General features: G+C 50.7%; 4 protein-coding genes across 4 annotated transcripts; 2 read left to right on the forward strand and 2 right to left on the reverse strand.

Moving 5' to 3' along the window:
* The first annotated feature begins 197 nt into the window (after positions 1 to 197).
* Positions 198 to 2,563, forward strand: BO85DRAFT_86846 (MFS transporter). The gene is made up of 4 exons (XM_025665747.1): positions 198 to 864; positions 924 to 1,300; positions 1,354 to 1,630; positions 1,695 to 2,563. The coding sequence occupies exons 1-4, from the start codon at positions 527 to 529 to the stop codon at positions 2,419 to 2,421; spliced, it is 1,719 nt and encodes a 572-aa protein (XP_025512832.1). The 5' UTR covers positions 198 to 526; the 3' UTR covers positions 2,422 to 2,563.
* BO85DRAFT_451792 (nuclear telomere cap complex subunit Ten1) lies at positions 2,558 to 3,343 on the reverse strand. Its single transcript, XM_025660673.1, has 2 exons — positions 3,176 to 3,343; positions 2,558 to 3,047 (listed from the first exon to the last, which is right to left on the reverse strand). The coding sequence occupies exons 1-2, from the start codon at positions 3,259 to 3,261 to the stop codon at positions 2,705 to 2,707; spliced, it is 429 nt and encodes a 142-aa protein (XP_025512833.1). The 5' UTR covers positions 3,262 to 3,343; the 3' UTR covers positions 2,558 to 2,704.
* A 164-nt stretch (positions 3,344 to 3,507) lies between these two features.
* On the forward strand, positions 3,508 to 5,070 carry BO85DRAFT_451793 (ESCRT-III subunit protein SNF7). Its single transcript, XM_025660674.1, has 4 exons — positions 3,508 to 4,056; positions 4,129 to 4,333; positions 4,396 to 4,604; positions 4,662 to 5,070. The coding sequence occupies exons 1-4, from the start codon at positions 3,882 to 3,884 to the stop codon at positions 4,739 to 4,741; spliced, it is 669 nt and encodes a 222-aa protein (XP_025512834.1). The 5' UTR covers positions 3,508 to 3,881; the 3' UTR covers positions 4,742 to 5,070.
* A 476-nt stretch (positions 5,071 to 5,546) lies between these two features.
* BO85DRAFT_426267 (nuclear localization protein Npl6) lies at positions 5,547 to 7,885 on the reverse strand. Its single transcript, XM_025658110.1, has 3 exons — positions 7,785 to 7,885; positions 6,623 to 7,694; positions 5,547 to 6,570 (listed from the first exon to the last, which is right to left on the reverse strand). Exons 1-3 carry the CDS (start codon positions 7,831 to 7,833, stop codon positions 5,967 to 5,969), a joined length of 1,725 nt encoding a protein of 574 aa, XP_025512835.1. The 5' UTR covers positions 7,834 to 7,885; the 3' UTR covers positions 5,547 to 5,966.
* Positions 7,886 to 9,058: the final 1,173 nt, after the last annotated feature.

Here is a 9,058-nt window from a genome sequence, read left to right on the forward strand (position 1 = left end):
TCTCGCGCTCTCTCTCTTTTTTTCTTTTACCCTATTGTCACTGACTCACTAGTTTTCGTTGCTAATCATTATCGTATGCGTTTCAGAATTTAATTTCCGCTAGGCTTTATCTTACAACTCCCAACGTCAATCACTCAAAGAATTGTCATCTCCCTTCCCAGCATTTGTACTCGTCTTGTTGGGTTCCATGTCTGCTGCGCTACAACTTGAAATCGCTCACAGTTGATTATTGTGGGAGCAATACTCTATTTAATTTCCTGTCGCATTGGTTACTAGTTTTCAGTTTTCTTCTTACTGAATCGAGGGCACGAGCGCAGAGTCCCAGAGCCTGTTTGTCGATTTATTATATAGAAGCTGCAGCGCATTCCAGCGCGCTCTATCTTATTCTTCCTTCAGATCACTCCTCCACCGCAGCTATATAATAGATTAGGAGGTTTATATCAGCTGTATCAGCTGTACTCGCTCCAGCTGTGGAGAGCTCTTCCCCCTCTGGGTCACGGACCGACTTCTAATTGACGCCACGAAAATGTCCTCGGCCAAGATTCCTTCTTCAGATCCCCCGGCAGGCCCAGGGGATAGCAAAGAGGGGCCTACCTCCACATATGCACAATCATACGCAGTATCAGGCTCATCCGAGGACACTATCGATCAAGTGGATGACCTGGCGCACATTCCCACGCGCGCCTCTCGAGCCTCGATACCATCTCTAGCCCAAAGAGTCACATCTATAGGGACGACTGGCACATCTGACCCGAACTATGAAGTGGATTGGGACGATGAGTTCGACACTAATAACCCGAAGAACTGGTCCTTCCCCTACAAAGCTATGGGAATCGCTATTCTATCATACAACACCTTGATTATGTGAGTCTGGCACATCGCCTAGATACGCATGAAGCGACAATGACGCTAATACCTTTCAGCGTATTATACTCAACATCGTACACATCCGGAGAGTCGCAGATTGCAGCTGAGTTTGGGGCCTCCACCACCATCGTTACGTTGGGATTGACTCTGTACCTCATCGGTCTGGCTGTGGGATCCATGTTTATGGCGCCACTAAGCGAATTGTACGGCCGAAAGCCAGTCTGCATAGCCTGCTTGTTTATCTTCACAGTATTGATCATACCTTGCGCGCTCGCCAAAAATCTTGCGACACTGCTGGTTGTGCGCTTCATCGCAGCGTTGTTCGGAAGTGTAATGATTTCCACTGCGCCGGGGATGGTTGCGGACATCGTCGAAGATGACCAGCGCGCGCTGGCAATGTCGGTCTGGAGTCTCGGGCCCGTGAACGGACCAGGTAGGCATAAACACTCCCCCGTCAAAACCTACCTGTTATTGACCCTGCCCTAGTCCTCGGACCCATTATCGGAGGTTTCGTCACCCAGTACCTGGGCTGGCGGTGGATGGATTGGATCGCTCTGATATTGTCTGGAGTCGCGTTGGTCTTTGCATGTATTATGAAGGAGACTTATGGCCCCATAATCCTGCAAAAGAAAGCCGCCCGCATGAGGAAAGAAACGGGCGATTCACGATGGTGGTGTCGATACGAACAGAAGGCCAGTCTGAGTGAACTGCTCAAGATAAATCTCGGCCGTCCGTTTGTCATGGCAGTCACTGAGCCTATTTGGTCAGTCTTTCCGAACCAGTACTCGCGTGGTCACTTCAAAGCTAATGTGCCTTTCATGATATAGTATATTCTGGAATATTTACATTGCCATCGTGTATGGCATCCTCTACCTCTGCTTCACAGCCTACCCTATCGTCTTCCGGGATATTCGCGGTTGGTCACTTGGTCTCTCCGGCCTCGCATTCCTGGGTATCGGAACTGGATGTGTGATCACCATCTCCAGCGAACCCTTGATCCGCCGCTTGATCAACAGCCATAAGCCGGACCCCGAAACAGGCAAACCACCCCCGGAAGCGATGGTGGCCTTTGTATGTATCTGCGCGCTTCTGATTCCCGCTGGAGAATTATGGTTCGCCTGGACTTGTTCGCCCGCCTCGATTCCCTGGATTGTACCGATTCTCGCGGGCGTACTCTTCGGCACAGGCAATACGGGAGTCTTCATCTACGCGACCAACTACTTGGCTGGTAGTTACGGGGTGTACGCAGCGTCCGCGCTGGCAGGAAATTCCGTGATCCGCAGCATTCTGGGAGGTGTCTTACCCCTTGTTGGAACGTATATGTATGCCGGTCTTGGTCCCAATTGGTCAGGGACCCTTTTGGGCTTGCTCGAGGTGGCTATCGTCCCGATCCCATTTATTTTCTACAAGTATGGCTACAAGATCCGGGAGAAGAGCGTGCTCATCCGGCGGATGCAGGAGGATAAGCGGCGATTGGCAGGAAAGCGCCAACACCATACACAGCAGGTGGAGAATCTTGAGAAAATCGAGGAGAAGGAAACGATGGAGGTATGAGTAAGGTGTGTGATCGAACCTGGAGACAGTGAATCGACATCAAGCGCAGGAGTACAGATGAGTTTTTGCGCAGAAAAGCATCCTTGCACAGTTGGAGTTGGCACTGAACCTTGACTTTTAAAACCTTGGAAGGAAACATTTATCTGGATAATGTGGATATATACATGTCTGTCAAGAGAGTCACGAAGTAATGGATTGAAGATCTCGGGTACCATAGTATAGCACGTAGGGGAAAAAAAGTTGAATAATTGCCAGTCATGAATCAATATGTTGATATGGGTTATCAACCTGTTCTCCGTACCCTCCTCTCCACGCCCAACGCTTCCTGCAAGATTCGCTCATACTCTCCCAACGCCACGGCGCCAGCTGGGAACACCATCACGGCTTCCACATACACTGGGTTGGGATTTGATTCTGAAACAACAGAATCATCATCACTTCTCCTATATCTCCTTACATAGCCGAGCACATTTACCCACGCGCCAACGGACAGCTCCTGCGAGGTGACTGTCTCCAGCACCGCGTTGATATCAACGGCAACAGAGGGTGGTTCCTGCGGTGGTCTCTGACGCGGATAGTTGTGTTCAAGGATGAGATGCCCCGTTTGGATGTTGTATGTCCTCACACTGAGAAAATCAGTTTCTTTACTACTATCTCCCTGAGCAGGCAAAGAAGCAAGTATCTCTAAAGAGTCTACGTGATACAGCATGTAGAATGATAAGATACAAATAGACAGACAAGGAACTCCACGCACCAACCGAGAAATCGGACCTTCGAGCTAACTGGAAGAGAAGGTAGATCGGAGAGGAATGCCCGCGTAGAAGGAAGAGGTGCGTTCATTCCAGCAGGTTCGATATTTTCATAAAGGGCCCATCATATTGAGGAATGAATGATCTCGAGGCAGCAGTGATCGATCACAAGGCAATCAATCAATCAAATCAATCAATAATAAATAATTAATTACCCATGAAATACGATGACCGGCGTGACCCCCATCCACGTGACCATATCACCCCGATAGGCTTAGCGCGGTATGTCATAGGGCCAACGAGGGGAAAACCAACTTGAATCCGGCCGGGGATCTCCTCCATCTCTTGCTCGCTCTTCTCTCGTCTCGGACCTTATCACTCTCCCTCTCTCTGTTCTGTCGCTTATCAAGGACCGCTGCCTTGCTCGACCTGGCTTAGGTGACTCGGAGCTGATCGCCTCCCACACCTTTCACCAGGATAAAACACCGTCCAGCGATCCCTCACCGATCCCGCCCCGTTGCCACGGACCATCATCTCTTTCCATCCCACCTTCCACCGATTCCAGAACCCGTCGTTACACTTCCTCCCGACTCAACACCAACAACTTCCCCATCGGACCCCGGATCGCTAGTTCCTAGCATCACCCCGATCATCGCAATAGCAACAACCCTCTATCACAGCCTAATCAACCCCCCATACACCCTTATCAACATGTGGTCTTGGTTCGGCGGATCCGCCGCTCAGAAGCGGAAAGATGCGCCCAAGAATGCGATTCTCATGCTTCGCGAGCAGCTGGACATGCTCCAGAAGCGCGAGAAGCACTTGGAGAATCTGATGGAGGAGCAGGATGCAATTGCTCGGAAGAACGTAACGTCAAACAAGGCCGGTAGGTGACCGCAGAAAAACAGTCAACTAGGCAACAACAAATGAAGACTAACAAGTTATTTGATCTGTACAGCGGCTAAGAATGCCCTTCGACGGAAGAAGGTTCATGAGAAGAATCTCGAACAGACGACGGCGCAGATCGTGCAGCTAGAACAGCAGATTTACTCGATCGAGGCGGCGAATATCAACCAGGAGACTTTGAAGGCTATGGAGGCGGCTGGTGCGGCGATGGCGAAGATCCATGGCTCCATGACGATCGATAAGGTGGATGAGACGATGTATGTTGTTTTGTTACGGTATTATCTGTGTGATGGGAATGGGGCAACTGACTATAGACTAGGGATACACTTCGCGAACAGCACCAACTCAGCACAGAAATCGCAACAGCCATTACAAGCACCTCTCTGGTCGATCAACCAGACGAGGCCGATTTGGAGGAGGAACTCGAGGGTTTGGAGCAGGAGGCCATGGACGAGCGGATGCTCAACACAGGTACTGTGCCGGTTGCAGACCAGCTCAACCGTTTACCTCCTGCGGCAAATGGAGAAAGTAAGCCACTGTCCGTCCCTTTTCTCTATGGGATTAGTTCTAACGTGAATGCAACAGTCAAATCCAAACCCCAGACCGAAGAAGAAGACGAGGAAGCAGAACTGGAGAAGCTACGTGCGGAAATGGCCATGGGATAACTGGCCAGCTAGCTATTTTGTTTTCCTCCAATTCCTTACAGACTCGGGTTTCTTTTACCTCTCCTTCTTTCCCCTTTTTAATCATATGTGTCAAAGAACATGTGCTGCCTCCATTCCACCGTTTTGATTGATTGCGTTATTTGCGCCCCTTGGAGTTAGTTAACTTACTTTTTTTCTTATTGAATCCTTGCATGATGGAATGAAATCATTGTTTACTTATGTTCGGTTCCTATATTGTGATTGAATACATTTTTGCTAGTAGTAGAGTTGAATTATGTAGCTTAGCTGATCCTTAATATTCTGTTCCATGCATGAATACCTATTTAAAACCGTATGTATCTGTTCAAGGTATCCATGTATTATCTTACACATCATACCTAGTATGTACATGACCACACCTGAAATCTAGTCCTAAGTACTGCCTTGTCTAGTGCTTTCTCCACGTATAGTAATCATGCTGCCTAGTACCCGCTCGTTCATCCATCATGAATACAAAGGTAGTAAGTAGTAACTAGTGGTCACGACGTCGTTCCCTGCTTATCACATAGGCATCCACCATACTAAGCATATACTCATTTATTACGACGAACTTAACCCTATCTCAGTTCAGTGGGAGCCTAGCAGAACCTTACTACTACGTAGTAAATACATAGGATTGATTATTATCAGAGTATTGTCGAACCTTGGTGATAATCTCTACCAATCACGCATAATATTCTTATCTAACTACAATGAAAGAAAATATTCTCGTCTCTTCCCATCCATCCATCCATCTAGACCAAGTCGGAAGTATAGTCTCGCAGTGATAAATAAGGCATAGGATGAGGTTTTATTTTGATAGATAGAGATAGATTTACGGTAAATAGCTAAGAATATGATATGAGGTAATAAGAATAGAATTGAGGAAAAAAAGATAAAAGTAAAACACTCAGATAATGAAACGCTCAAACTCCCTTATTTTTGGTAAATGATCTCGCAAACCCATCCGGAATGAAAACCCCCCGCCCATTTGAGTGTGTGTTTGCCGAAGTGAAATGGAAATAATCAGTTAGTCAGTTAGTTAGTTATACGTGAACCCCCGGAAAAAAGACGAATGGTAAAGCCACTGCGGGGAAGTGGTATATTAGGTAGCGAATGACCTTTGAAAAGTCTCTGCAGTGGCTTGAAAGGGGTAGTAAAGAGAGAGAGAGAGAGAGATAAAGAGAAGGGGTATGAAGCGTGCACATCATGGAAACCAGGCGTAACTCTTGAGTAATTTAGCGCGAGCCCCGTCGTTCGCTTCGTGACACCACTTGGATTTCCATTCCCATTCTTGCGCAGCAGCCTCGATGAGGGCTTCCTTGCACTCGGGAGGAAGCTCCTCCAGGATTTCGGGGCTCGTGAACTCGGGATTCGCGGAGTCAGCGACACTGATTAGGCCGTTGGAGCCGAGATCGTGCACATCGCCGTCTGGGCCGGGAACGCCCAGGTTGGAATACGGCGAAGATTCAAATTGGATATCATGAATGGCGAATCGGCGGGACAGTGCAGCTGGAACTGAGGAGAAGAGGGTGGATTCGGTGGTTGGCTGTTCAGATCGGCTGTCGCTGGGTTCGTTGGCTTCCCTGTCAACCGCAGCTGGCTCTGCTTCGCTGGTGCCGTTCGTCAGGCTCAGGGTGGACATGCCCTGAGCTAATTTGGTTGCAACTCGCGGGTCGGGAGGAGGCAGACGCTCCCAACGGGCGTGCGTTGGTTGCATAATCTTGGGGTACTGCATGACGTTGGTGTGGATGTCATACTGTCCTTCAAGGTTTTCGCGGCGCGCAAGAGAAATGAGTGAGTTGAAGTTGCTACAAGCATGTTAGTATACAACTAGCGTCAGGCAAGCATGTCATCACATACCTCGCCTCTCGGGCGTGTTCGAGCATCCAGTTATCACCAGTAACTGTAACCTTACGTTTCTTCGAATCCACCGCCTTTCCGGTGGGCAACGGCACCGACGGAGCGCTGGTGTGATAGACACTACTGGCACCGTGCCAGGCCACGTATTGATTCTTGTTGTAAGGCTCGCCTGGGGCAGGGAGCTTATCTTCCGGGACGGCAAGTTCGCCCTCGACATCTCCACGCTCCCTCGCGGCCTGGGTATGGTAATCATCGGTGACTTTCTTTCCACCAACAATAATCTTTGCACCGAATTCCCGGAAGACAGACCGGGCGGTGACAACACCGATAGCTCGGCCTTTGTAAGAATGGGGGATGATTTCTCGTTCGATGAGATCGCGTTTCGCTTCGTCGTCGATGATAATCTTATAGAGGAGTTTGTGCTTCTGGAAAAACAGGTACGAGTCCCTGAAACCAATGCATCGCGCAGGCTCAGTAGACAACATGTATTTGCGATCACCACGGTTGAGAATCGTAAACACACGGACCCTATATTCTCGATCGCCCAGCAGGTTGCCGTTCTTGTCCACCTTTGTCTCGCCCTCGGGGTCGTCTGGGAGAGCAACTTCGTCGTCGATAACGTCCATCATGTTGCCCTCCTTATCGATCGGAACCTGGGTAACATGCGACGGGCCCCGGTTACGTGCCCACCTTCCACCACTAGCAGCGGGACGACCGCGCCTTCGCTTGACCGGCGTGGATGTATGGATTGGGGTCTGAGGGGCGCCGTCATCAGGCGCATCCCAGTCTGGGGGACGGTTCTTCGGAGGACGGCCTATGCGGCGCTTTCGTGGGATGGCTGACATGCGGCCGCCCATGCGTGTAGGAGTGTCGCCGCGCGATGGAGGGTTCGAATCCTGGGCGGGCGTTGCAGCTGTCTCCTCCTCCTGGCTGGGTTCTGCCTGGGCTTCCGCCTCAGGATCCTTATCGGAAGCATCTCCCGGATCTTCCATCGCTGGCGATGATCCACGCGATGGGGGTGCTTCAATCATCTCCTCGTCCGAGACGTCGGGGAGCGGAGGGGCGGCATTCCCTACTGGGTAATTAGTTGTTCGCGTCCGTGACGACCGAGGCCGCGGCGGCCAAGGAAAGAGTAAAGGTGAAAACCGAGGAGATCACTTACGCATTGATTGCGCAGCTGCTTGAGCAGCCGCACGAAGTTTCCTAGCCATACCGAGACGGAGAATGGGTAAGATGGGCAATGGACGCCGACCTAGAATTTACTGGAGCGACAGAGCTGAAATGGAGGCCCTTGGGGACGTTCCTTTCCGCAGCCATTCGCGCTAGAGCCAGACGGGACTAGGTTTCTCCGAGTACCCGGGTTTTATTGTCACGTGACCACAAAGGAACACCCCTGATGCCTGAGGCAGATAGAGTTGTTCCAGCCACGTGCCGAACCAATAATGGAGATAATCGGAGACCCTCATCGAGGCTGGAGTCAGTTTGGCGCTTCCTGCACTATGATGTCATGGTCCCTTTCCGCTGATCGCCGACGGTTCGTTCCTTCGAACTGATTCGTGATCGCGCGGCCATCTTGTGTTGCCCGTTTCCCGCTTGAACAGTTATCGGCTTCCCCGTGTAGATACATTCCCTTACCCCCTAGTACTACTACCACTACTTACTACACGGCGTGTAGCAAGTGCAATATGCGGGATTTCCTCCGAGGGTCAGTCATCCTTTGGCTTTCGCTACACAAAAAACCTGTGTGGTCTAGACAGGTTCGGTAGCCTTGCATCCTGGCTGAAGCTAAACTGAACCATTGCCAGCACGACCCAAGCCAGCAGATGAATCATCTGCAGCGATAAGGTATGCGCGAGCCTGACCACTGACGTATGTAAGTGACAGTGATAACCTGTTCGGCCTCAACTTCACATGTCCACCAAAGAGGCGGTGGGAGATGGAGCTTCTGGAACCCCTCAAAAGAGACCCCCACCACCCTCAATAATAAGCGGCAGAGCAGGACTGCTGTGCTCCGCATTCCTCAACTCTGACCACCCTTCTGCATCCCTGAAGGAGGGTAGGCCCCATCGCGTCACATAATCTTCTTCAACGTGCGTTGGAGCCTGGGTGCTGCGAGGCCATCGCGGTACGGTCCCCTCCGTGGGTATCGGAATCGAGCGTGGGCCCGTGGATGTTTTCGGAGCGTCTGTGGTGACCAGATGCTGCGTGCCGCAGATCGCTTACACAACCTCGCAGCAGCCTGCAGGTGACCTACCTACTGATCGTGTCCAAGTAGCCTCAGATGCAGCGACGGTCTCCCTAGTCAACTAGGGCATTTAGCTTATTATTGGCGGATCGTGGAGGGGGCGAGTGTGAAAACAAAGCAGAACTCCACCAAAAGGTTCCCCTGGATATCTTTTCCCGCGATTTCTGGTAGGCATCAATTTCCTAAACAGG

This window comes from Aspergillus piperis (genome assembly GCF_003184755.1).
Source record: "Aspergillus piperis CBS 112811 unplaced genomic scaffold BO85scaffold_17, whole genome shotgun sequence".
NCBI classification, from domain to species: domain Eukaryota; kingdom Fungi; phylum Ascomycota; class Eurotiomycetes; order Eurotiales; family Aspergillaceae; genus Aspergillus; species Aspergillus piperis.

Coding starts and splice junctions, on each gene's coding strand:
- BO85DRAFT_426267 (XM_025658110.1), bottom strand. CDS start 7,833: ATGGCTAGGAAACTTCGTGCGGCTGCTCAAGCAGCTGCGCAATCAATG. Junction 7,695..7,784: donor AGCAGCTGCGCAATCAATGC/GTAAGTGATCTC, acceptor ATTACCCAGTAG/GGAATGCCGCCCCTCCGCTC. Junction 6,571..6,622: donor GAACACGCCCGAGAGGCGAG/GTATGTGATGAC, acceptor ACATGCTTGTAG/CAACTTCAACTCACTCATTT.
- BO85DRAFT_451792 (XM_025660673.1), bottom strand. CDS start 3,261: ATGAACGCACCTCTTCCTTCTACGCGGGCATTCCTCTCCGATCTACCT. Junction 3,048..3,175: donor AAGGTCCGATTTCTCGGTTG/GTGCGTGGAGTT, acceptor TGATTTTCTCAG/TGTGAGGACATACAACATCC.
- BO85DRAFT_451793 (XM_025660674.1), top strand. CDS start 3,882: ATGTGGTCTTGGTTCGGCGGATCCGCCGCTCAGAAGCGGAAAGATGCG. Junction 4,334..4,395: donor GATAAGGTGGATGAGACGAT/GTATGTTGTTTT, acceptor ACTATAGACTAG/GGATACACTTCGCGAACAGC. Junction 4,605..4,661: donor TCCTGCGGCAAATGGAGAAA/GTAAGCCACTGT, acceptor TGAATGCAACAG/TCAAATCCAAACCCCAGACC.
- BO85DRAFT_86846 (XM_025665747.1), top strand. CDS start 527: ATGTCCTCGGCCAAGATTCCTTCTTCAGATCCCCCGGCAGGCCCAGGG. Junction 1,301..1,353: donor CGGGCCCGTGAACGGACCAG/GTAGGCATAAAC, acceptor ACCCTGCCCTAG/TCCTCGGACCCATTATCGGA. Junction 1,631..1,694: donor GCAGTCACTGAGCCTATTTG/GTCAGTCTTTCC, acceptor TTCATGATATAG/TATATTCTGGAATATTTACA.